The 27,755-nt window shown below is 46.3% G+C and overlaps 1 protein-coding gene across 5 annotated transcripts; it reads left to right on the top strand.

Annotated features, from left to right (window-relative positions):
- On the top strand, positions 1–27,755 carry tbc1d22b (TBC1 domain family, member 22B). 5 transcript variants are annotated; one of them, XM_038273465.1, is made up of 14 exons: positions 6–83; positions 6,653–6,709; positions 7,240–7,432; positions 7,525–7,660; positions 13,094–13,261; positions 13,638–13,708; positions 13,798–13,926; positions 14,008–14,073; positions 17,510–17,624; positions 21,998–22,104; positions 22,169–22,244; positions 22,318–22,445; positions 25,973–26,068; positions 26,523–27,754. In XM_038273465.1, exons 1-14 carry the CDS (start codon positions 28–30, stop codon positions 26,649–26,651), a joined length of 1,527 nt encoding a protein of 508 aa, XP_038129393.1. In that variant the 5' UTR covers positions 6–27; the 3' UTR covers positions 26,652–27,754. The 5 variants fall into 5 exon arrangements, with proteins under 5 accessions (XP_038129391.1, XP_038129393.1, XP_038129392.1 ...); XM_038273464.1 differs by having other exon boundaries at positions 13,091–13,261; XM_038273462.1 differs by having other exon boundaries at positions 13,798–14,073; positions 26,523–27,755.

The following is a 27,755-nucleotide window of genomic DNA, read 5'->3' as shown; positions in this document are numbered from 1 at the left end:
GCTGAGGGGGGGGCGATCCTGCCGACTATGGCCACCGACAACCGGATCAATTTCTGGAGGAGGAACGCCAAGGTTCCCGGAAGGTTGGTCCGCCTCTGGCTGCTGTCAGTGAAGCTGAAGCTTTTTCTTTGTTTCTCTTCTGAATGATGTGAGGAAGCAGCCGCCATGGCAGACATTAATAACTAGATTAACTTTGATGCGTTTAGAAGGAGCCGTCGCGGCGCTTCGGGCCTTTTGATGTGGCTGTGATGTCACGGAGAGGTCCGCGCGCCTCGCTGGCTGCCATCACTGGACGCTGCTGTCATCATCCACCCGCTGCTCCATGCTTCTGGGTCTGGATGAGAGCGGATGCAGCAGCTGGGGGGCCAGATCCTGGATGCAGCAAGGGGGGGGCAGATCCTGGGGGCCAGATCCTGGATGCAGCAAGGGGGGGCCAGATCCTGGATGCAGCACTGGGGGGGCCAGATCCTGGATGCAGCAAGGGGGGGGCAGATCCTGGGGGCCAGATCCTGGATGCAGCAAGGGGGGGCCAGATCCTGGATGCAGCACTGGGGGGGCCAGATCCTGGATGCAGCAAGGGGGGGGGCAGATCCTGGGGGCCAGATCCTGGATGCAGCAAGGGGGGGGCAGATCCTGGGGGCCAGATCCTGGATGCAGCAAGGGGGGGCCAGATCCTGGATGCAGCACTGGGGGGGCCAGATCCTGGATGCAGCAAGGGGGGGGGCAGATCCTGGGGGCCAGATCCTGGATGCAGCAAGGGGGGGGCAGATCCTGGGGGCCAGATCCTGGATGCAGCAAGGGGGGGCCAGATCCTGGATGCAGCACTGGGGGGGCCAGATCCTGGATGCAGCAAGGGGGGGGCAGATCCTGGGGGCCAGATCCTGGATGCAGCAAGGGGGGGCCAGATCCTGGATGCAGCACTGGGGGGGCCAGATCCTGGATGCAGCACGGGGGGGGCAGATCCTGGGGGCCAGATCCTGGATGCAGCAAGGGGGGGGCAGATCCTGGGGGCCAGATCCTGGATGCAGCAAGGGGGGGCCAGATCCTGGATGCAGCACTGGGGGGCCAGATCCTTGGGGCCAGATCCTGGATGCAGCAAGGGGGGGCCAGATCCTGGGGGCCAGATCCTGGATGTAGCACCAGGGGGGTCAGAACCTGGATGCAGCACTGGGGTGGGGGGGGTCATATCCTGGATGCAGCACCTGGGGGCCACATCCTGGATGCAGCACCTGGGGGGCCACATCCTGGGGGCCAGACCCGGATGCGGCACTAGGGGGCAGATTCTGGGGGCCAAATCCCGGATGCAGCACCGGGGGGCCAGATCCTGGGGTCCAGATCCTGGATGCAGCACCTGGGGGGCCAGATCCTGGGTGCCAGATCCTGGATGCAGCATTGGGGGCCAGACCCGGATGCGGCACAAGGGGGCCAGATCCTGGATGCAGCATTGGGGGGCCAGATCCTGGGGTCCAGATCCTGGATGCAGCATTGGGGGGCCAGACCCGGATGCGGCACTAGGGGGCCAGATCCTGGGTGCCAGATCCTGGATGCAGCATTGGGGGGCCAGATCCTGGGTGCCAGATCCTGGATGCAGCATTGGGGGCCAGACCCGGATGCGGCACAAGGGGGCCAGATCCTGGATGCAGCATTGGGGGGCCAGATCCTGGGGTCCAGATCCTGGATGCAGCATTGGGGGGCCAGACCCGGATGCGGCACAAGGGGGCCAGATCCTGGATGCAGCATTGGGGGGCCAGATCCTGGGTGCCAGATCCTGGATGCAGCATTGGGGGCCAGACCCGGATGCGGCACAAGGGGGCCAGATCCTGGATGCAGCATTGGGGGGCCAGATCCTGGGTGCCAGATCCTGGATGCAGCATTGGGGGGCCAGATCCTCGGGGCCAGACCCGGATGCATCATTGGGGGGCCAGACCCGGATGCATTGCTAGGGGCCTCATCCAGATGAACAGTTTAGGTTTTATGTGTTTAAACCAGCAGGAGGTTTATCTGTGGAGAGATTTTCTTCTTTTCCTGCTGCAGAAGCAAACTGGTGGATTTTAAGCAGCTTTCTGGATGAGCTGGTTAGCAGCGTCCAGGTTAACCCAGGTTTTAGATTCAGTCAGTCAATCATTATATTTGTTTCCTTCAGAGCTTAGAGGCGACTTTCTAATATAAACTCTCCTGGTAGCTCTGGAGGATTTATATCTATAATCATTTTCATTCAGATTAAATTTAACTTGCTATAAACGGGCGTCTCCAAATCGATAACGATCTGTTCACATTTGAACGGAACCAGTTTGTCTTTGCTGGAAAGTTAAACTTTAAGGCTATCGAATCCTTCCTGTCGTTATTCAGAAGCTGGGAATTATTTTAACGTTTTCTATAAACTCTGATATTTGGCTCCCATCGCAGATGATCCTCCTATGAGAAGAACTTTCCTTATGATGAATTAAAAGACTGCTTTAAATATAATTTAGTAATAATTAAAACGATCCCAGATGTTAATGGGAAAATAAAAACTTTGCTTATAGACGGTAGAAAACATGATTTATTGTTTTCTGGCATCAATATTATACCTTATTCCTCTAAAAGTCGACCCCATTGAATTGTTTTAGCTGTATTAAGGATACATTTTTGATTTATTTAGGGAATATTTGTGCACATGTGATGAAACTGGGTTTTAAACTCCAGTTTCTGTGTCGAGGATGTCTGATTGGTTCCATCCAACCAGGAAAGAACTGCAAAGTGAACATGGCAGCTTTTCGCTTGCTGTTTGCACGCTTTGTTCCTTTTTTTATTTGTCAGCTCAGGCTACAGATGCAATCTTCATAAGAATAACTTGAAGCCAGAAAAGTGAACTGGGACTGAGGATGTCCAGCATTACAGCCCCCCCTCACTTAGCTGGATGCACGGCAGTGGCCAATGGCTGGCGTATCTTCAGCCTGCGGGCTTCCAGCGTTTACCTGGAGATCAACCTGAATAAGACATGAGCTGTAGCTCTAAAGCGGCCTGGTCTGTCTGGGAAACCTGAGAGGAGTGGGCGTGGCCTTCTCTGCCACAGAAACGGCTGGAAACAGGCGGGTTTTTTCCAGCTCCCTGTCCTTGAGCCGCTGCTGATAAAACAGTGACGGTCGTAAACAAGAGATTCTGGCTCTGCCAGATAACCAGCAGCTCCAGTTCTCAGCTGCTAGGCTCAGTCTAAATGACGGCACGGCCGTTTTATTAGACCTGCAGTCTGATTTTTGTTTGATGGAATTTTTGTTGCTTCTAAAAGTAAAGGATGCTTCAGTTTTATGTCCTCTGAGGGACCAAAGTATGAGGCGTCCTCATTCAGGAGGGTTATCTTAGCGACAGGTGCTCTCCCTGACCTGGAGATCTCTGCCAGGGGCGGAGCTAGATGGGGGCCAGGGGTGGCCATGGCCACCCTCAGCCAGTCAGTGGCCACCTCTTCCATTTTTTCCCTCTAAAGGCTGATTTATACTTCTGACGCATAGCCTCTGCAACCGTCAGATCTGTCCCTGTGCGCGACCACGCCCCCCACGCAGACGGTAGGGATGGGACGATTTATGAAAACCGTCCGAACCGTTCGATTCGACTGTCTCGGTTCGGTTCGCGTGTGTTGCGTTCGGTTCATGCGCTGCTCCTTTTTCTCATAGGCGAAGCGTTTACACTCCAGAGCAGAAGGTGGCGGTACTGCGACCAAAGCCAACCACCAGTAGTAAACAAGAAGAAGAAGAAGCGAAGCAGCGTAGCCGGGTGTAGCAGAAAAAAATCAGTTGTTGTGGAGAATTGTGTGGGTATGGCGAGTGGGAAAGAACAGGAGTTGGAAGACGCGCCAGCAGCACTTTATAGGTCTGCTGTATGGGACCACTTTGCATTTAGAGTGACCTACGATGACGGCGGGAAGAAAGCTGTGGATAAAAGTGCAACAGTGTGCAAGCATTGTGCAACACGTTTTGTTTATGCTAACAGCAACGCGACCAACATGTCATGCTAACAATCAACATTTACCGAACCGAAAACCGTGACCGTGAAACCATGAACCGAACCGATTTTGTGAACCGTTCCACCCCTAGCAGATGGTCGGATGGTCGCGAACCTGTGCAGACTTCAAGCTGAAGTGCGTAAACAAAGAGCAGCTGTGATTGGTCCTTGGTGTGCCTTTCCGGCTGTCAGTGTGGTCGTCCTTCTCAATTCAGTGCCGGGGCGCGCCATTTTTAAAAAACAAGGAGTACTAACAACAGTGGATAACCACGATGAAAGGTTTGGATGTACAACTACTTGTACGATGCCTCAGATTTGTTGTTTTGGAAATTAAACACTCCAGCCAGCACCGCCGAAGATCTCGTGGGTTCTCGAATAGGTCCCCCCTTTTGCGCTTCGGTGGGAACCGGCTGAGCGTCCCTAGAACTTCCAGACCGGCGTTGCAGAAGCATATCAGCAAAACTGGTTCACGACCAAACGCAAGCGACATTTGATGTGTGCAGCTGCAGAAGTAAAATTCTCCCTTTATACAGATGATGGCAGCAGTAATAATTGGAATATTTAAGATATTTACATTTTTAATATTTTAGCAATTGATGCAAATTAATATACTAACATTAAAGATGATAAATGAGGAATTTATGCTCTTTTCAGAACTAGATGTTGTGTTTTATGGCGTAAAAAGAAAAAGTCATTGAGGAGTCCTCAATTAAATTATAGATAAATAACTATTTGAATAAAAACTTGTTAAATAAGAAATGTATGTAGATATTAGTACTTGTAAATATCAATTTTATGCAAAATGTTGTTCGCCCTAGAACTCTAACCTGAAAGAATTGTTTCCACTAAACCTTTTATCTAGAAGAACGGATGTTTAAATATATGCGTCTATTTCTTAGCAAAGACTGTAGGAAAGTATGTTTGTCTTATTTAGAAAATATGTGTCGGGATTTTATGTTCTTTTCTATTCCCAGTCAGCTGGGAATTAATATTTCTGATACTTTAAGATGTTTATTTCCCTCCCCAGTAGGGGTGGTAAATATCTTATTTAATCAGATATTATTTCAGCTGTTATATACTGTTTATGACACACAGTCCTACTAGCTGTGTGTTAGAACAATAGATGAAAGAGTGATTTGAGCTCTAATCATGGTCAAACTGTTAATTCTGCACATATATGGAATAAATTCACCACAACTTCTGTTCAAAATATAATGCTACGTTCACACCGGACGCAGCAAAAGCAGCAAAATTGCGTCTGTTGCTTCATTTTTGCTGCTTGTACCAGCTTCTGACGCGCAGCTTTGCTGCTCTGGCTGCGCGGTGTAAAAGCGTGTCTGACGCGCGTTGGGCGGAGCTTCACTATCCTTTCTCTGCCTTGCAGCTATATTTGCTGTGATCAGTGGGAATAAAGTAGTTTTAATATGTTTTTAAGTGAGAAAGTCCACCTGATAATCTGTGCAGTCAGTTTATCTAGATTACCATCCTGCCTTCCAATATTATTTCCTGCAGGCACCAGGATAATAAAAGCGAACATATTCTGTCGGCAGGTTTCAGCATATTAAGTTAATTTATGCCTCAATAAACTGTTTCAGAGGAGTGATCACAGCGCTCTGATCATCAGCGATGTCTCTCTCCCTGCCAGCTCCCAGATCAGCTTCTCTGATTGGTTGACGCGGCGCGTCGAGCAGCAAAAGTTCAAATTTTCCATTTCGAGCAGCAGCGCGTTTGCGGCGCGTCACGCGCGTCAGATGCTTAAAAGCTCCCGATGCGCTGCTTCAGCTGCTCAGACGCGCTGCTTCAGCTGCTCAGACGCGCTGCGCCTGCTGCTCAAAACGCGCTGCGGGATCTTTTGCTGCGTCTTGACGCGCGTCAACCATTGACTTTCAATGTAAACTCGCTGCTTCTGCTGCGTCCGTTGTGAACGCAGCATAAGAGTTTATTAACAAAAATCATTCAGCTCCAAGTCAAACATATTCCAGTTTAACACTCTTAACTAAAACTAGTAAAACTCAACTAAACTAAACTAACTACTATGTACAAAGAGGAAGGGGAAAACGGTTGAAAACCATATTACAGTTTAAGATGGATCTTGTGTTTGAAACCAAAGTGTATCTGGAAGAATTTGCGTTGTGATCAAATGAGCTTTTCACTAATTTAGAGATATAGATTGATACCCCCCCCCCCCCTTCAGTAGTTACTGCCTGGAAGCCATTATTAACATTTTCTGGCTCCGCCTATGATCTCTGCCAGACTCTGTCTCAGTCCAGTGGACTGAACTGCATTCAGTGATATATTATCCAACTTTAAAATACATGCAGCTTTGCTCTCTACAAAATGGAAAAGAATTGAGTCTCTAAAGAGGCGAAGTTTAGGGGAAATGGGTGAGATGGAGAGGGGGGGCACTGGAAGAAGATTCTCCTGTTTCCACCACACCACAGAGGCCTGCAGGCCGTCTGCAGCCGGTCAACAAGAAGCAAGCAGCTGTTACCCGTTTCTGCTCGGGGCCGTTCCATTGTTCTTAGATTAGATCCCGTATCTTTAAAGGAAAACAGGAACCTGCTGACTGAGGAAAAACCAGTGAAAGGCATGAAGGACAGTTTGTACTGTAAACAGCGTCCAGCTCTCATGTTGGCTCGCCCTCAAACTGATGCAGTTCCATTATCATCCACAGCGTGCAGCCGGTTTATGGAGCGCAGCATCCACCTCTAGATCCTCGCTTGCGACGGACGTAAGTGTGAAACGGCCTGCTGCATGGCTCCGTGACCCGCCGAGCGCACCGCTGCTCCGTGTTTTCAGTAAACCTGTGGACTGCATGGGCCGTTGTGTTGCAACCCTGACCTTCTATTTCAGTGTCATGTCAACCTGTGGTCCTCATTGCTTTGAGATGCACCAGCAGAGCTTCTCTGGTCAAACCTGAGATTAAAGGGAGGAGAAAATGTTCCAGCCATGGTTTGTTCTGCAGAGCCGAGTTTAAAAATATTCATTGGTTTATAACCGCCTCACTGGGGCTGAAAACAACCAGCCTTCATTCTTACTCCCTCGGTAACGATCTTAACACTGAAGAGTGTTGGCAGAGGGACCTGGTTGGGATTAAATCAGCTGATCTCAGATCAGGCCTGATTCCCTCTAACCAGCCCGTTATGGTGCATCTCAAACATGATGAGGATTCATTTAAAAAGGAAAAGCCGGTCGGTCATCAATCCCCCTAGGATCAGTCAGGGTTTTCACCTCTCCTCTCCCCCCCTCCCCTCCCTGCAGGTACCCAAAGGACACTAAGCCCAAGTTCAATAACCTGAAGTCTAAGAAAGCCTGCAGCTTCCAGGAGTTTGCCTGCAGCACCAACGATGCTTGGGACATTGATGATGAGGAGGATGGTCATTTCAGCGGGACTCCTTTCCCAGCGGCTCTCCCCCCTTCAGGCCAGGAGTCAACCTCATCTCTTCACAGCCAGGTAGCTGCCCAGGAGTTACCCTGTTAATCCCAGAGAAGCTGCAGGCCGGTCTGACGCAGGGTGGTCTGTGTTTGATTTCTGCTTTCCCATAGAAACTAAGGCAGCAGGCAGAAAAGCCCGACAGGAACGAAGCTCCCCATCCCCAGCAGGACCATCCCTCTGACTGTCCGCACGTCAACGGGACGTTTGGAAAGTCTTGCAGTGACGCAGACCTCAGCTCATCCTCAGGTATGTTGCAAATGTCCTGCAGAGGTTGGGCTGTAGGGATTAGATTAGATCAGACCGTGTTTCTACACGTCCCGCTCCACCAACATAAGCAATAAGAGCTGAAACTCTTTCATTGTTTTCTGGTTTTCTCTTAATCATCCTTCAGTTCTCAGTGGAAAGAAATAATAAAAAAAAAAAAAACTTTTTTTCACTGATTAAAAAAGGTTTACAGATGGATAACAGATCTAACTTCTATACATCAGGATGTGACTCAGTCTAAAATCCTTAAAGTTACCCCGCCCTTAAATATTTCAACATTTCTACACTTAGACATCTTTATAATCAAGGTTGGACAATAAACCTATGTCTATATATAAACTCAATATTTTTTATTTATTTATTTAACCAGGAAAAAAATCCCATTTAGATTAAAGTCGTGGCCAAGAGGCAGCAAGGTTACATAAGATACATTAAACGTAATAAAAAATATAAAAAACATAAAAAATAAAAAACATATCAAGTAAAACAATTAGAGATTGTTGAGGCTGCTTCAGATTCTGCCTGTCTTTGCCTAGGGCCCTACATTTACTATATCTGCCCCTGGTAGGATCTTCCTGTTTCTGGTTATCTTTTTTTATTTAACCAGGAAAAAAAATCCATTTGGATTAAAAACGTCTTTTTCAAGGGGGTCCTGGCCAAGAGGCAGCAAGGTCACCTAAGATACATTAAAATAAATGACAGGTACATAAAAAATAAAAAAACCATATCAAATAAAACAATTACAGATCATTGAAGCTGCTTCAAATTCTTTCACTTTCAACTTAAAAGCATTTAAAGATAAAACCTCAGTCAACTTCCAGTTTTTTTGTAAAAATATATCCAATATTGTCATGGTTACAATGTAAACAGTTTTGTTTCCCTATTTTCAATAAACGCTCGTCAATAAGTATCATTATTGTCTGATTTTATAGGATGGATTTCACCAGCGTTTCGGATTTTCACTGTTTAGAAATTAGCAGAGGAAACTTCCCGTTTCTATCCAGCTGTTGGTCATGTGACCCGTGAAGCGTTTGCATTGCAGTCGGACTAAAACCGCCTCATCAGGGTGTGAAAACTTTAATTCAAAGCAGAACAGGCTGGTTTCCACTAAAGCAGGAAGGCAGATGCTGATGTTTCAGCTTTAGCTCCTCTGTGATCGTTTATTTATTTCTGACATCATGAAGGTTGTGGGTGGTTTATGATTGTTTTCCTGTGTTTGGAGATAAACCACATGATCCATGATGACATCATCTTACAAAATCAAATGAGCTGTTTGGATGTTTTAGCATCAACTCTGCTTAAAGCAAAGGTTTTAGCTGCAATAAAATGTATTGTTTTGAGTTTGATATAAATGCGCCTCCAAGGTCATCTAGTTTATAGAAAAGTTTTAATCCAGGTGTGATTTGATTTTTATTTCCAGGGCAAAAAGTCAAAATGGTTTGAAACTTTAACATAGTGATAATTAATGAGGCATCTTTTTTTATTGTTATATATTTATTTATTCAGAATATATGTCCAAATACAGTCTACATCCAATGTACAATGGTGTTCTTTTTTTTTCTTCTTATTTTTGGAACCTCAAAAAACCCCAAAAGAGACAACATCTCCTTCTCCCTTGGTGGGGGGCAGATTTCCTGGGCTGGCCCCTCCTTGGTGCCTTTGCTCTTGGGGTCCTTTTGGGCGTCTGGGGCTTTGGGTCCTCCGGCGCCTGCCTCAGTGCTCTGGGGGGGGGGGGGGCACCTCTTCAGCTCTTCACAACCACTATTGAGCATTTTTCCTTTGGATAAACTTTAAAAGCACAAGTGAACTTTAGCAAACCACTACAGGTTCCTGGTTCCAGGTACCCAGAGATTCACTTCCATACAGAAAGCCCATATTCTTACCTTCAGGTAACATAGAGTACATGTCAGATTAAACAATATCACTTATACTTTAGTGATAGTATCTAGGTGTTACTTTACTGTATGTCTTGTACCACGTCCGTTGGGTGTGCTGTTCTTCTTCCATCTCTTTGCTGATAAAGCAGACTGAAGATGTTTTATCATTATCTCCTCTTTCTTTCATCTTTTCTTTTTTCTGTTTTTCCTTTCCTGTTCTACTTACATTGCAGTGTCCATGTAATCTGTAAAACTCCCTGCATGAATTATAATAAAGCAATCTATATGTATAAATCAAATGGAACACAATGGCGATATCTGTACTGCTCCACTTGTGAAAGTAAAATCTGTTGGGCTCTTTTTGGCATCAAGACAATTATTTTTATTGCCACATTTCCAGACAGGATGCTGTATTAAAAAAAGCAATGGAGAATAAACTAGGAAAACTCAGGCTGCCCTGTTTACAGCCTCGGGAGAGTAAGAAGGCGCTCGACAGAATCCTATTAGTCAAAATCTGTGATCTAGAGCTATTAAAGAGTGTTGTTACATATCTAATAAAGGTGTCAGCTAAATTCATAGCTCTCAGGGTCTCAAAAAGAAAATCAGGTTCAATTCTGTCAATCGCCTTCTCAGCATCCATAGAAAGCATCTCCATAGGGTACCTCTGTCTTTTAGCATTATCAATAACGTGAAACAACCTCCGAATATTATCTGCTTCCTGTCGGTTCTTAACTAAACCTGTTTGGTCTGCATGAATAATTTTTGGGATTATCTTCTCCAGTCGAGATGCTGTTATTTTAGACAAGATTTTATAGTCGGAGTTGAGGAGGCTGAGGGGTCTGTAGTTGCCGCACTTTTTTGGATCTTTTCCAGGTTTAGGAAGTAATGTTATTGTTGCAAGTTCTAATGTTTGCGGAATAGTTGACTGTTGGAATGCCTCCTTGATCATACCTGTAAGGGGGGTTAATAATTAGTTTGAAAAAGGTTTTAAAGTATTCAGCTGGGAAGCCATCCGGCCCTGGGGCTTTATTATTTTGTAATGATTTAACAACAAGGTGAACCTCCTCTTCACTTATTTACTCATCCAGTATATCTTTGTCAGTTATGTTAATCTTGGGTAAATGTCATTGATTCAAAAATAGTTTTATATCTACACTCTCTTTGTGAAAATCCGATTCATATAATGTTTGATAATATTTTTTTGATTCCAAATTTATGTCTTTTGTATTTTCTAAATCTGCCATGCCAGTAACTTGCTTGTTTTATTTCCGAATTCGTAATAATGATATTTTGTTCTAGCCTTTGCTTTGTCAGCTTTACTTGTACACAAGTTGAAATAGGAAGTTTATGTTTTAAAACGCTAAGTAGTTCTGCTTGTCTTGTTCTTGAATGTTCAATCTCCAAAGTTCTTATATCTTTTTCTAATTGTAAAAGCTGTTCCTTTTTTGCTTTGTTTTTATATGAAACATATGAAATAATTTGCCCCCTCATCTAAGCTTTGAGCGCTTCCCATGTATTTGAATCTGAAGAAGTATTTAAATTTACTTCCAGATAAGTATCGATTCTGTTATTCATAAAAGTGACAAATTCAGGGTCTCTCTGGGGAAATTCTCTGAATCGCCATCTGTTGATGGTTGATGAAATTCTAGTTGCATTTCTATGGGATTATGGTCTGAAATCATAGCTGCTAAATAACAGGTTTTAATTTGTGCCAAAAGTGGATGTGAGGTCAAAAACATGTCACTTGTTGAATAAGTGTTGTGAACACTGGAATAAAATGCATAGTCTTTGCTGGTTGGATTACGTAAACGCCAAACGTTCCCCGATCCTAATTCTCTCATGTCCTGAACCAGAGCCACAGCAGATCTGGAGACTGTAACTAGTTTAGGAGAAGAGCGATCCATTGATGATTAAGAACCAGCTTAGGCTACGTTCTCACTGCAGGCCTTGATGCTCAAATCCGATTTTTTTGTGAAAATCTGCTGATGAAGGTTCTCAGTCATCCAGGTCAAAGTCATTCCGTAAAAAAATATTTTGTGAAAATCGATTTTTCTTTTTTTTCCTTTGGCGTTGCCGTTCATATTTCCAAATATATGCGACTTCTATGTGATCTCCTGTGTGAACTAGTGCATCTGGAGATCTGGGAGGCTTCTTGCTGTCTGCTGACATTCAAATAATGGAGGTCTATGGTGCCCGAGGCAGAAAGGTCCATAAAAGTCCACAAAAAACGTGTCAATATTCCTCCATACTGCTCGTCCAATGTATTCCAAGTGTCCTGAGTGGGTAGCGTCCATAATTTACTCGAAACGAAGTCATTTAGAATGTTTTTAGAGCATAAACAGTAGTGTATAGGATTTCCTAAAAGCGCGCGCCTGCGAGTTCACGAGTCTACAGAAACCGCGGCAGACCAAACCAGTTGAAAGTGCGCATTCAGCGTCTGCTCTGCCAATAATGCAAGCGCAGAAGAAGAAATGTGCTGTTTACCTGTGCAAAGAAAGAAACAATGAAAGAAAAATGTCTGAGGACTTCAGTGTTGAGGAAGAGCATGAGTTCTTTGCCGAGCTGAATGCGCACTTTCATCTGGTTTGGTCTGCCGCGGTTTCTGTAGACTCATGAACGCGCTTTTAGGAAATCCTATACACTACTGTTTATGCTCTAAAAACATTCTAAATGACTTCGTTTCGAGTAAATTCTGGATGCTACCCACTCAGGACACTTGGAATACATTGGACGAGCTGTATGGAGGAATATTGACAGGTTTTTTGTGGACTTTTATGGACCTTTCTGCCTCGGGCGCCATAGACCTCCATTATTTGAATGTCAGCAGACAGCAAGAAGCCTCCCAGATCTCCAGATGCATTTGAGATATCAAAAAAGTACTCCAGAGTGTTGTTCAGCATGGGGGTGAGTAGAAAATGAAGGCTAATCATGTTTTGGGTGTACTATTCCTTTAAGACTACCATGAAAAGATCAGATCCAGGTCCCATCTGGGCAAAAAAATCGGATTCTGGTCACTTCAGGCTGCAGTGTGAACGTAGCCTTACAGTTGCAGCCCAATATACATGGAGCTTCAATTGCTGCCAGTTTTAGAATTAAATCATTAAAAAATTCTGGGCTATCCGAGTTTTGGCCGTATAAGGATACAAGTATTACCCTGTTTGTGTTTATTACACGATCTACCAAAAGGATTCTGCCAGGAATCTGTCATTTTCTAAATAATTTAACTGAAATCTGAGGTTTTTATTGCTAAGCAGGGCCAGACCTCTAGCTTTAGATGAAAATGTAGGAAAAAAATACACGACCAACCCGATCCCTGAGCAAATTAAAATGTTCTATATCTGTGAGATGGGTCTCATGGATAAAGGCGATGCTTTGTTTCTTAAAGTATGTTAGAACTTGCTCATCGGCCCTGAAGTCACGGCAGTTACCGCTGCGTGTTCAGTTCCTCGCTGCCGTTATCGTAGCAAAGATGTTATGTGGAGGAACATCTGCTTCACTCTCATTGAGAGTTCTCTCTGCTTTGGTTGTTTTGCAGCAGTTCGCTCTCCTCTGCAGAAGCAGCAGTCTCTCCCAGTCCGTCCCATCATCCCACTGGTGGCTCGCATCTCCGATCAGAACGCCTCGGGGGCTCCGCCCATGACGGTGCGGGAGAAAAGCCGGCTGGATAAATTCAAGCAGCTGCTGGCCAGTCCCAACACCGACCTAGGTAGGGCTGCTCGGTGGCGCCCCTGCTGGCCGACTGAACAACACTAAAACCAATCCAGATAAACTCTTACAAATGGTTCTGCTTAGTCAGGTTATATTTAACCTTTAAACAAGTTAACTAACCTCCCATGAATCCCATCTCAGCTGTCCAGGCAGCAGGAACTGGAGGTCTGTTTTTTAAAAAATGGCTTCTTAGCAGCCTCCAGAATATGGCTGTGGTTCCTGCTGTTCTACAGTAGATCCCCGTAGAACCGAATCAGACAGAATAAATGTCTTCCTCTGGCCGGGAAAGTCTAATGATGGAGAAGATCAGTTGGTGTAGCACGGGGTGAAAGCTAACCCCTCCCTCTAACATTCAGCTGCTCTCTGTTTCACAGAAGAACTGCGGAAACACAGCTGGTCAGGAATACCCAGAGAAGTCCGGCCAATCACGTGGAGACTCCTCTCCGTAAGGATCCTGACCTCCAGTCTAACAGGATTACATCACTCCTATAAAGCTACCTGCTGGTTTTCACTCCTCTCTCCTGCTGCTTTCAGGGATACCTGCCAGCCAACAAGGAGCGCAGGGAGCTGGTTCTGACAAGAAAGCGAGAAGAATATTTTGGATTCATAGAGCAGTATTACCACTCCAGAGCAGACGAGCACTATAAAGACACCTACAGACAGGTATGTTCTCCTCTGAGTGCTGAGAAGGCAGCAGATCACAGCTGTGAACCATTCTCTGCTCTTCTTTTCTGTTCCCATCAGATCCACATCGACATTCCCAGAACCAACCCCCTCATTCCGCTGTTCCAGCAGCCGGCGGTCCAAGAGGTGAGATGCTGTAGAAATGCAGCAGCTTTAATGCTGGCGAGCGGGCCTGAGGCAGCTGCTGCTGGGGATTCCCAGTGACAGCGCAGCGCCGGTATGTGGGGGTCTGAGCGGCTCCCACAGAGAAATAATCTGGATGAACTGACTGCACAGACCATGTTTTCAGGAGGACTTTCTCACTTCAACATAGATACTAACTACTTTTTACCCGCTGATCACAGCTAATATAGCAAAGCTGCTCTCTGGCATCGAACACAGGAGCAGCAGAAGCATCTGGACTCACTTTACTGGACGTCTGACCTTAATGTGGATCAATGATGAAGCAGTAGAAGCATTTTAGCTGCTTAAAGCACATCCAGTGTGAACGTAGCCCTTTAACGACCCCCCTTTCAGAGACATAGACAGGTATGGGGCATTGCAGGCTAACAAAGAACCCAAAACGACCCCCATTCCAAAGGGGGGGACCCGTTCATCCGTTTCTATTTGCTTGTTTTCTAAACTAAAACCAGGCTTTGTTGGGCTGCTGGATAAAACCTGGAACTAAACGCTATTTCTGACATTTGGATTGAAAAATCTTCCTGAAAGAGAAACGTCTTCAAACTTGGAAACAAAGTCTAGTGGATTGATTTTTAACTTTTTTGGAATGACTCTGACCTGGATGACTGAGGATCGTCATCAGCATGTAGTATTAGGCTCTTCCCCCCAGATTCCACATACTCCGTCCCGCTGACGTACGTCGTGCGGAGTGCTTGTCTTTCGTGTAAATCAATTAGAGCTGTTCCACCTCTACTCCTCCGCACGTCTCCGTCCACGTACGTCTTCTCTGTCTGTCACCGCCAAAATACGGAGCCGAGGTATTTTTAGCTCCGGCTTCCTCCCACGGTCCAAAAAACATGACTGTTAGGTTAATTGGCTTCTCTAAATTGTCCTTAGGTGTGAGTGTGTGTGTGAATGGTTGTTTGTCCTGTGTGTCTCTGTGTTGCCCTGCGATGGACTGGCAACCTGTCCAGGGTGTACCCCGCCTCTCGCCCATTGACTGCTGGAGATAGGCACCAGCACCCCTCGCGACCCCAATTGGGACAAAGCGTGTAAGATAATGGATGGATGGATGGATGGAGGTATTTTTAGCTCCGCTCCGGTCCGGCCAGGTCAAGATCCAATATTGCAATCGCACCAAACAGGAAAAAGAACATTGAGAAATTCCGTTTCGTCAAATTAAAATATAGCAGCAGCAGATCCGTAACTAGAAATTAGAGCATAATTCTTATATATTCTCAAAAACTAAGAGCAATTAATGAAATGATTTGATGCAAACTATCAGTACTTCATCATACCAGGAAGCAGATTTCTCATCTCCTCAAAATATTTATTTTATACAGAGAGGCTTAAAAGTTTAATCAAATCCAGTCAAAAGAAACGTCTTATTGCAGGAACGGATGAAGAGATGGTGAGTTTGGAAGCAAAGAACAAACAGAGTTCATACAAACTATGTATGATCACAGTTATTCCTGTTACAGAAATCCACAACAAAAAGAAAATATTTGGGCAGAAACTGAACATCTGCTGGATGATGATGGGATTTTTTTTTAATATGTCATATTAAATTAAACGTTACAGGGTTTATACAGGAATGACTAACTCTAATTTAACGCCTTGCTATTAGAAATAATTTTAATGCCATCAACAAGAACCATTTACATATTTATAGCCTATATAGATATAGATATAGATGGATAGATAGATAGATGGATAGATGGATAGATAGATAGATGGATAGATGGATGGATAAAGAACACGGCAAAATCATCTTTACTGCCGACAGGCTGCCGCCGTGTCCGGAATTCCTTGTTTTCCAGCCACTTTTGTTGAAATAAGCATTTCTCCCGTTCTCTAGCTGTTTCTCCGACTCCAGCCTCTTTTCCAAACATTCGGCTTTATGATCAACTGCAAGCAGTTTAATCGGGATATATTATCTCTGACGAAATTGTCTTCATAAACATTTTTTCTTAAATAAAGCATTTCAGATGCCATGTTGATCAAATTTAATCAGTGCCAATTAAGGCCTTAATTTAATAAATAATAATTTAATGACTTTTAATGATTTGTAATGATCGGTGGAAACCCTGGTTCATTTCCGCATGTTTTGCTGCTTTGAATTTAATAATATAGCGCAGGCTCTCCTCAAACTCCGAGGAAGTCGTAACGGAGCAGGACGGTAGGAACAAACGAGGACGTAGGCTTTGCTTTGCGCTTTCTGGAGAGCAGCGGGGTTGAAGCGGAGACGGAGACAGAGGATGTGGGATTTCAGGGTTAATGAACACCCCACTGTGGTTCTGCTGCAGATGGCAGAGTCAGATTCACAGCCTGTAAATAAATGAATGAATCACTAGATCGTCCCTCAGGCTGAACGTTCTCTTTTTACATTTCCATTAGTTGTTTTTCCATTATGAATGAAACATCAGGATTTTTTATCCTTCAGACCAGAGAGCAGCTCTTCACATCACATCAAGCCTGCAGCTTATTTTCTGTCACTTTTCTGTTTTGAGGAAGTTGGTGACGCATAAAGCTGCAGCGTCATTGAAAAGAAGAAGTGAATCTCTGCAGACGAAGCTTGTTCCTTAAATGTGGTTTTATCATTTATTGTGGCTTTTAAAGATTTATGTTCAGATTTTCAGGAGATTTAGGCTACGTTCACACTGCAGCCTGAAGTTACCTTAATTCAGATTTTTTTGGCCCATATCTAAATGTATTTGATCTTTTCATGTCAGTCTGAACAACTCAGATCCGATTTTTTCCAATGCGACCCAGAACACTTGGCTGTGTGGTCCTGAATCCGATACGAATCCGATCTTTTCAAATGCGACCTGCACCTGAACGGCCAGGTCGCATTCATCCAACCTGAACCTCATTAATACCCAAAAAAGGTCACTATTCTGGGTCTTACTATGAAGAAGCGGCAAGAAAAACAACAACCATGGCGGACGATGATGCAGAGAGCAGCCTTTATGTTTAACCATCTTGAAAAGATTGTCTTTTTATGGTTGGGAAAGATCCCTAGATGCGCTCCGGCGTTACCATCCATGTTTACTTCCATAAACAAGCTAACCTGTGGATGTCATTGCATCCTCTACTGCGCATGAATGAAACTGAATGCAGTTCACACAGGAGATCACATACAAGTCGCATATATTTGGAAATGTGAACGGCAACGCAAAAAAAATTGATTTCACAAAAAAATTGAGGCCTGCAGGGTGAACGTAGCCTATGATGTGATGCATTTAAATGTTACTGATCGGCTGGTAATGGTTCAAAGGTCGTTGAGGGGGCAAAACGCTGCAGGTGAAAACAGGAGCGTTCTTTCCCCGTGTTCATAGTGAAACTTTCTTCTAAGAAAGGAACCGTCGGCTCCTTTAACACCCAGCCTGGATGCTGTCTGCAGGTATTTGAGCGGATCCTCTTCATCTGGGCCATCCGCCACCCGGCCAGCGGCTACGTCCAGGGGATCAACGATCTGGTCACGCCATTTTTTGTCGTCTTCTTGTCCGAGTTTGTCAGTAAGTTGATTCTGGTTTAGTTTCTGCTTTCCTTCCTGTTTTTTTTTTTTTTTTTTGCTGATTCCACTTCCTCTTTAACACCTGCTACTGTTTAGGATTATTAAGACACACTAGGTTTTTCCAGCTTTAAGCTCTGCATTAAGTGTCCCTGGAAAACTTTAATAAACTGCAAACAGTCTAAAGGATGCAAGAAAATGATCGACTTTAAAACTATCACCTTTAACCTGTAATTATTTTATATTTAAAGTCAAACAAAATAAAACAAACTGCAAATCTGAATCAATTTTTGGGTTAATTTTGCTAACCGCTAACATTTACCATGTTAGCGCTGATATCAGCCAGCAATCCGTTTGCTGCTGAGGACGATTTGGTCCCACGGTTCAAGTGCTGCTTGCAGATTAGGATTTATTTATTTTTCATTGGAGCAAAAACAGTTGATTTTCTTAAAGGGTCATAGAATGCAAAACAGTTTCCATTGTCATAGATGAATAACGATAGTTCAGTGGGTGAAATGGACGTACAGAGAAGTTCAAACTCCATCAACACCTCATTTCTCTGCAAATCTCACTATTCTAAAAATCCACCATAAAACGGGCGAATCCCAACGAAACACCGAGTTGACGTAAACTCGGGAATGTTGCCTTATTTGCTTCTGGCCTGTACTTTTGTCACGCCTGAAATTGACATCCAGACCAGCTCATTGGTTCACGGCCCAAGAATATGAATAGAGGAAGATGGAAGACACCAGTTTAGCTGTTCAGCCAACAGTTGGGTTTACTTCTACAACAATTACAAAGCAGGAAGTTTCTCTATTAAAGATGAGCCAGAACCACGGGTCTAAATCCAGCGTTCCAGGCTGACCAGACAAAGGGGAACATTTTCACAGTCTTCCCAAGGATCCGAAGACTCGACAAGCATGGATTATTTTTGTGTTGCAGAAGATCCCTGCAAAGTTTGATGCTCAGCTGTTCATTTGCTCGAAGCATTTTACTGAAGAAAGCTTTCAGAATCTTGGACAGTTCAAAGCAGGGTTTTCTAAACTTCCTTCACTGAAACGAGGGGCTGTTCCCACTGTGTTTCCATCACAACTGCAAGCTGGAAGTACGATTCTGGCGCTAAGCTGTTGATAGCAATGCTAGCATATCTATGGTGACCAGATTTGGGTCTCTGAAGAGGACTGGACTGGACCGGGCATTAGAACCGAGCCGTCAGCTTCGGGTCGCAACAGCTGATGGCTCGGTTCTGCTGCACTGTAGTCGACCAAAATCCCGGAAGATTTTGAAATTCCTCCTGGAAACCGTTTTAGGTCTGAAAAGTAGGACATGTCCTGGAAAAAGAGGACATCTGGACACCCTAGCATATCAACAATCTGATGTTTAAGTGAGTGAGTGCTTGTTGCTATGATGCGTCTTTGCTCAGCAGCTTGGCTCGTTGTAAACCAACCAATCAGAGCACAGCTCATCTAAATATTCATGATCAAACCATAAAAGGAAGAAAACCTGTGGTTTCATTCTAGGGCTTTTAACCAGGCTGCATTAGGGCTCATTGATCAGCTAATAGGGCATTTTCAGCCCAACCAATGTTACACACCCTATTAGAGACCTGAAGGACCATATACCCTATAGAATCATTCTATCACCCTATTAGAGACCTGAAGGACCAGATGCCCTATAGAATCATTCTATCACCCTATTAGAGACCTGGAGGACCAGAAACCCTATAGAACCATTCTATCACCCTATTAGAGACCTGAAGGACCAGATACCCTATAGAATCATTCTATCACCCTATTAGAGACCTGAAGGACCAGATACCCTATAGAATCCTTCTATCACCCTATTAGAGACCTGAAGGAGCAGATACCCTATAGAATCCTTCTATCACCCTATTAGAGACCTGAAGGAGCAGATACCCTATAGAATCATTCTATCACCCTATTAGAGACCTGAAGGACCATATACCCTATAGAATCATTCTATCACCCTATTAGAGACCCGAAGGACCAGATACCCTATAGAATCATTCTATCACCCTATTAGAGACCTGGAGGACCAGATACCCTATAGAATCATTCTATCACCCTATTAGAGACCTGGAGGACCAGATACCCTATAGAATCATTCTATCACCCTATTAGAGACCTGAAGGACCAGATACCCTATAGAATCATTCTATCGCCCTATTAGAGACCTGAAGGACCAGATACCCTATAGAATCATTCTATCGCCCTATTAGAGACCTGAAAGAGCAGATACCCTATAGAATCATTCAATCGCCCTATTAGAGACCTGAAGGAACAGATACCCTATAGAATCATTCTATCACCCTATTAGAGACCTGAAGGAGCAGATACCCTATAGAATCATTCTATCACCCTATTAGAGACCTGAAGGACCAGATACCCTATAGAATCATTCTATCACCCTATTAGAGACCTGAAGGACCAGATACCCTATAGAACCCTTCTATCACCCTATTAGAGACCTGAAGGACCAGATACCCTATAGAATAATTATATCACCCTATTAGAGACCTGAAGGAGCAGATACCCTATAGAATCATTCTATCACCCTATTAGAGACCTGAAGGACCAGATACCCTATAGAACCATTCTATCACCCTATTAGAGACCTGAAGGACCAGATACCCTATAGAATCATTCTATCACCCTATTAGAGACCTGGAGGATCAGATACCCCATAGAATCATTCTATCACCCTATTAGAGACCTGGAGGATCAGATACCCCATAGAATCATTCTATCACCCTATTAGAGACCTGGAGAATCAGATACCCTATAGAATCATTCTATCGCCCTATTAGAGACCTGAAGGACCAGATACCCTATAGAATCATTCCATCACCCTATTAGAGACCTGAAGGACCAGATACCCTATAGAATCATTCTATCACCCTATTAGAGACCTGAAGGACCAGATACCCTATAGAATCATTCTATCACCCTATTAGAGACCTGAAGGACCAGATACCCTATAGAATCATTCTATCACCCTATTAGAGACCTGAAGGACCAGATACCCTACAGAACCATTCTATCACCCTATTAGAGACCTGGAGGACCAGATACGCTATAGAATCATTCTATCACCCTATTAGAGACCTGAAGGACCAGATACCCTATAGAATCATTCTATCGCCCTATTAGAGACCTGAAGGACCAGATACCCTATAGAATCATTCTATCACCCTATTAGAGACCTGAAGGAGCAGATACCCTATAGAATCATTCAATCGCCCTATTAGAGACCTGAAGGACCAGATACCCTATAGAATCATTCTATCGCCCTATTAGAGACCTGAAGGAGCAGATACCCTATAGAATCATTCTATCACCCTATTAGAGACCTGGAGGACCAGATACCCTATAGAATCATTCTATCACCCTATTAGAGACCTGAAGGACCAGATACCCTATAGAATCATTCTATCACCCTATTAGAGACCTGAAGGACCAGATACCCTATAGAATCATTCTATCACCCTATTAGAGACCTGAAGGACCAGATACCCTATAGAATCATTCTATCACCCTATTAGAGACCTGAAGGAGCAGATACCCTATAGAATCATTCTATCACCCTATTAGAGACCTGAAGGACCAGATACCCTATAGAATCATTCTATCACCCTATTAGAGACCTGAAGGACCAGATACCCGATAGAATCATTCTATCGCCCTATTAGAGACCTGAAGGACCAGATACCCGATAGAATCATTCTATCGCCCTATTAGAGACCTGAAGGACCAGATACCCTATAGAATCATTCTATCACCCTATTAGAGACCTGAAGGACCAGATACCCTATAGAATCATTCTATCACCCTATTAGAGACCTGAAGGACCAGATACCCGATAGAATCATTCTATCGCCCTATTAGAGACCTGAAGGACCAGATACCCGATAGAATCATTCTATCACCCCTTTAAGATGACATGTTGAAGAGAAAAAGTATTTTATCTTCTGATGCCGATCCGCTTTGCCTTCTTTTAAACAATTTGGTAGCGAATAGAACCACATCTGACTGATGACTTAAACTGAAAAACAGATTTTGCTTTTCTTATATTTCCTTTGGATTTACTCCTTAAAGGCACAGTGGAGGAATTTCACAAATATTTGAAAGGATCCGCCGTCTCGACTTTAAAAAAAAAATGCACAACCCTGTCCCCCCTCCCGAGAGGTAACGCCTATTAAAGGAGAAGTCCGGTCAGCGAGGAGCCATTATCATTACAATGATTATTCATCATTAACTATAACTAATACGATTGCAATGATTTAATGAATTTAGCATTAATCAGGAAAAAAAAAACATTTGGAAGAAGAATGTTTTCAAGATGACTTTTCTTTTCTAGCGGAGGATGTCGAGAACTTCGACGTTGCAGCTCTGCCGCTGGAGACCCAGAGGAACATCGAGGCCGACAGCTTTTGGTGCATGAGCAAACTGCTGGATGGCATACAGGTGAGGCGGCGTGCAGCCGTTTGACTGTTGGTGTTCCCATTAAATGACCCGGCTCTCCCTTCAGGATAACTACACCTTCGCCCAGCCGGGGATCCAGAACAAGGTGAAAGCCCTGGAGGAGCTGGTCGGCCGGATCGATGGTGAGGAGCCGAAGGAGCAGGAGGAAGTCTCCGTTTCCCCCCACCCATTACAATAACGCTTTTTCCTCTTTAGTGGACATTCACAATCATTTCAAGAAATACGAGGTGGAGTACCTGCAGTTTGCTTTCCGCTGGATGAACAACCTGCTGATGAGGGAGCTGCCGCTTCGCTGTACCATCCGCCTCTGGGACACCTACCAGGTTCTGCTTCCACTGTTTACATGTTCTGCCTGTAGGCGGCTCATTTCCCTCGCTACATCTTTCTACGCATAAAAAGCACCACCTCTAAACCAGGCGTGTCCAGAGCCGCCATCCTGCAGGTTTCAGAGGTTTCCCTCCTTCAGCTCAGCTGATTCTCATGATTTAGTTCAGCTTAATCCTGTTAATCAATGAAAATCAGCTGTGCTGAAGCAGGAAACGTCTAAAACCTGCAGGACGGCGGCTCTGGTGGGCCGAGTCTGGACACGCCTGATCCAAACAGCAAACAACCTGCAGGAAGGCAGGAGACTAACTGTGATAGTTTTATTCACGGTGGCAGCTGATCCGGCTCAGGATTGGATCAGGCTGATCCAGGACTGGGATCAGGCTGATCCAGGACTGGAATCCGTCTCTGACCAAAATCCGCTGCTTAGCAGAACACTGATAAAATGAGAAACATTATAAAATCCACCTTAAATCGATGGGATAAGCTGAGAAACTGGTTCTGCTCTTGATGCCACTGTCACTACCCCATCCGTCCCGGAAGCACCATCCGTCCCGCTCATGCGCGAACAGAATAACAAGATTCGAATCGCAGAAAAACTGCGTCATAACAGTACTGAAAATACTTTTTATAAACTTAAAACATTAAAGGATGCTAAACTAGATCGTATAGAAAATATTGAAGACTTCTCTGGAAGAAAGAAACGTTTTCCATTCACTATTATCTATTGCGTGATGTCATCATCAGACACGCTCAGAGCAATCGGGGCTATTTAAGTCTTTTGGTTTTTTTCATTTTCAGAATATGCAATATTAACGCAAATACAAAAATATTCAAAAGACAAAAGAATAAAAAACTAAGAAAAACAAAGCATTGCCTAACCCGAAGTTATTCTGTTCGCGCTCGAGCAGGACGGTCCGTTGCTTCCGGGACGAATCGTTGCTCCCAGGTCCGATTGTTGCTCCCAGGACAGATCGTTGCTTCAGGGACAGATCGTTGCTTCAGGGGCAGATCGTTGCTCCAGGGACGGAACGTGCTTCCTGGTCGGAACGTTGCTACCTGGTCGGATCGTTGCTTCCGGGTCGGATCGTTGCTTCCGGGTCGGATCGTTGCTTCCGTGACAGATTGTTGCTCCCCAGACGAATCGTTGTTTCCGGGTCGGATCGTTTCCTCCGGGTCGGATCGTTTCCTCCGGGTCGGATCGTTGCTTCCGGGTCGGATCGTTGCTTCCGGGTCGGATCGTTGCTTTAGGGACAGATCGTTGCTTCAGGGGCAGATCGTTGCTTCCGTGACAGATTGTTGCTCCCCAGACGAATCGTTGTTTCCGGGTCGGATCGTTGTTTCCGGGTCGGATCGTTTCCTCCGGGTCGGATCGTTTCCTCCGGGTCGGATCGTTTCCTCCGGGTCGGATCGTTGCTTCCAGGTCGGATCGTTGCTTCAGGGACAGATCTTTGCCTCAGGGGCAGATCGTTGCTTCCGTGACAGATTGTTGCTCCCCAGACGAATCGTTGTTTCCGGGTCGGATCGTTTCTTCCGGGTCGGATCGTTGCTTCCGGGTCGGATCGTTGCTTCAGGGACAGATCGTTGCTTCAGGGGCAGATCGTTGCTTCCATGACAGATTGTTGCTCTCCAGACGAATCGTTGTTTCCGGGTCGGATTGTTTCTTCTGGGTCGGATCGTTGCTCCCGGGACAGATCGTTGCTTCAGGGACAGATCGTTGCGCCCGGGTCGGATCGTTGCTCCCCAGACGGATCGTTTCTTCTGGGTCGGATCGTTGCTTCCGGGTCGGATCGTTGCTTCCGGGTCCGATCGTTGCTTCCGGGTCCGATCGTTGCTCCCGGGACAGATCGTTGCTTCCGGGTCGGATCGTTGCTCCCCAGACGGATCGTTTCTTCTGGGTCGGATCGTTGCTTCCGGGTCGGATCGTTGCTCCCGGGACAGATCGTTGCTCCCGGGTCGGATCGTTGCTCCCCAGACGGATCGTTGCTTCTGGGTCGGATCATTTCTTCCGGGTCGGATCGTTGCTCCCGGGACAGATCGTTGCTCCCGGGACAGATCGTTGCTCCCGGGTCGGATCGTTGCTCCCGGGACAGATCGTTGCTCCCGGGACAGATCGTTGCTCCCGGGACAGATCGTTGCTCCCGGGTCGGATCGTTGCTCCCGGGTCGGATCGTTTCTTCTGGGTCGGATCGTTGCTTCCGGGTCGGATCGTTGCTCCCGGGTCGGATCGTTTCTTCTGGGTCGGATCGTTGCTCCCGGGTCGGATCGTTGCTCCCGGGTCGGATCGTTGCTCCCGGGACAGATCGTTGCTCCCGGGTCGGATCGTTGCTCCCGGGTCGGATGGTTTCTTCTGGGTCGGATCGTTGCTTCCGGGTCGGATCGTTGCTCCCGGGTCGGATCGTTGCTCCCGGGTCGGATCGTTTCTTCTGGGTCGGATCGTTGCTTCCGGGTCGGATCGTTGCTCCCGGGTCGGATCGTTTCTTCTGGGTCGGATCGTTGCTCCCGGGTCGGATCGTTTCTTCTGGGTCGGATCGTTGCTCCCGGGTCGGATCGTTGCTCCCGGGTCGGATCGTTGCTCCCGGGACAGATCGTTGCTCCCGGGTCGGATCTTTGCCCCCGGGTCGGATCGTTTCTTCTGGGTCGGATCGTTGCTTCCGGGTCGGACTGTGCTCCCGGGTCGGATCGTTTCTTCTGGGTCGGATCGTTGCTCCCGGGTCGGATCGTTTCTTCTGGGTCGGATTGTTGCTTCCGGGTTGGACTGTGCTCCCGGGTCGGATCGTTTCTTCTGGGTCGGATCGTTGCTCCCGGGTCGGATCGTTTCTTCTGGGTCGGATCGTTGCTCCCGGGTCGGATCGTTTCTTCTGGGTCGGATCGTTGCTCCCGGGTCGGATCGTTTCTTCTGGGTCGGATCGTTGCTCCCGGGTCGGATCGTTTCTTCTGGGTCGGATCGTTGCTCCCGGGTCGGATCGTTGCTCCCGGGACAGATCGTTGCTCCCGGGTCGGATCGTTGCCCCCGGGTCGGATGGTTTCTTCTGGGTCGGATGGTTTCTTCTGGGTCGGATCGTTGCTCCCGGGTCGGATCGTTTCTTCTGGGTCGGATCGTTTCTTCTGGGTCGGATCGTTGCTCCCGGGTCGGATCGTTGCTCCCGGGACAGATCGTTGCTCCCGGGTCGGATCGTTGCCCCCGGGTCGGATGGTTTCTTCTGGGTCGGATCGTTGCTTCCGGGTCGGACTGTGCTCCCGGGTCGGATCGTTTCTTCTGGGTCGGATCGTTTCTTCTGGGTCGGATCGTTGCTCCCGGGTCGGATCGTTTCTTCTGGGTCGGATCGTTGCTCCCGGGTCGGATCGTTTCTTCTGGGTCGGATCGTTGCTTCCTGGTCGGATCGTTTCTTCCGGGTCGGATCGTTTCTTCTGGGTCGGATCGTTGCTCCCGGGACGGATCGGGTAGTGACGGCCATCATTCAGTGCTGCCCTCTGTCTGATGAACAGCTGGATCCTGACAGGCTGCTGTTTTTTCCGTTTCCAGGCTGAAGCTGAAGGTTTCTCCCATTTCCACCTCTATGTCTGTGCTGCGTTTCTTATCGAGTGGCGCAAAGAAATCCTCTGCATGGTGGACTTTCAGGTACGCCGCCTTTATTCAACAGGAACTCAGAGATGGATGGAGAGATGTCTTCATCTCTGGAATGTTCTTTGATCCAGAGGGATTTTCCTTCTTTATTCCAGTGGGATCTCAGGATCACTTATCCTGTATTTCTCAGCATTTAAAGGACTTTAGTATAATTCTGCCTGAGATTTAGTAAAACATGTCTACCTTCACACTGAAATGTATTTATATTAGAAACAAACCGAAACAGGAGGGAGAAAATAAATGTGTCTGAGGGGCGGCTGTAGCAGCCAGAGAGCATCTGATGAGGCCTGATGCTCACAGGAAGCCAGCAGGTCTTCTAGATTCTTATCTTAATTATCCTCTGAATTAAGAAGGACTTAATTTCCAGTGTCGTCTGGTTTAATCTAGCGAACCCTCTTTTGTATAGATGGGTGTCGATACTAAGACTGAGTTTGGCTTCTCCCTTCAGAGCCTCCTGATGCTTCTCCAAAACCTCCCAACCATCCACTGGGGGAACGAAGAGGTGGGCCTCCTCCTGGCAGAAGCTTATAGACTGAAGTACATGTTTGCAGACGCCCCCAGCCACTACAAGAGGTAGAACGCCTGCCCTGGAAGGGCCGCCGCAGTATTTGGGTCTGACCTAACCCGGCAGCGGAACGGACCGCCGAACGTCAGGCTGGGAAGACGAAGTCTGCGGAATATCAGCAGGATTTAGGATGGAGCCACGGAGCAACAGGAAGGACTTTCTGAAGCTGCATCAGAGGCTGTTACAGGATGGCGCCATCTTTCAGCGTTTCCTCAAGAACAGGCTGAACGCTGACAGGATGATTCCTGGAGAACAGCCTGAACGCTGACAGGATGATTCCTGGAGAACAGGCTGAACACTGACAGGATGATTCCTGGAGAACAGGCTGAACACTGACAGGATGATTCCTGGAGAACAGCCTGAACACTGACAGGATGATTCCTGGAGAACAGCCTGAACGCTGACAGGATGATTCCTGGAGAACAGGCTGAACACTGACAGGATGATTCCTGGAGAACAGCCTGAACACTGACAGGATGATTCCTGGAGAACAGCCTGAACACTGACAGGATGATTCCTGGAGAACAGGCTGAACACTGACAGGATGATTCCTGGAGAACAGCCTGAACACTGACAGGATGATTCCTGGAGAACAGGCTGAACGCTGACAGGATGATTCCTGGAGAACAGCCTGAACGCTGACAGGATGATTCCTGGAGAACAGGCTGAACACTGACAGGATGATTCCTGGAGAACAGGCTGAACACTGACAGGATGATTCCTGGAGAACAGCCTGAACACTGACAGGATGATTCCTGGAGAACAGGCTGAACGCTGACAGGATGATTCCTGGAGAACAGCCTGAACACTGACAGGATGATTCCTGGAGAACAGGCTGAACGCTGACAGGATGATTCCTGGAGAACAGGCTGAACACTGACAGGATGATTCCTGGAGAACAGCCTGAACACTGACAGGATGATTCCTGGAGAACAGGCTGAACACTGACAGGATGATTCCTGGAGAACAGGCTGAACACTGACAGGATGATTCCTGGAGAACAGCCTGAACACTGACAGGATGATTCCTGGAGAACAGGCTGAACACTGACAGGATGATTCCTGGAGAACAGCCTGAACACTGACAGGATGATTCCTGGAGAACAGGTTGAACGCT

This window comes from Cyprinodon tularosa, unplaced genomic scaffold (genome assembly GCF_016077235.1).
Source record: "Cyprinodon tularosa strain WSP-4 unplaced genomic scaffold, ASM1607723v1 ctg872, whole genome shotgun sequence".
Classification (NCBI taxonomy): Eukaryota; Metazoa; Chordata; class Actinopteri; order Cyprinodontiformes; family Cyprinodontidae; genus Cyprinodon; species Cyprinodon tularosa.
Note: the sequence above shows the minus strand (reverse complement) of the source record. Positions and strands in the feature narration are given on the sequence as shown.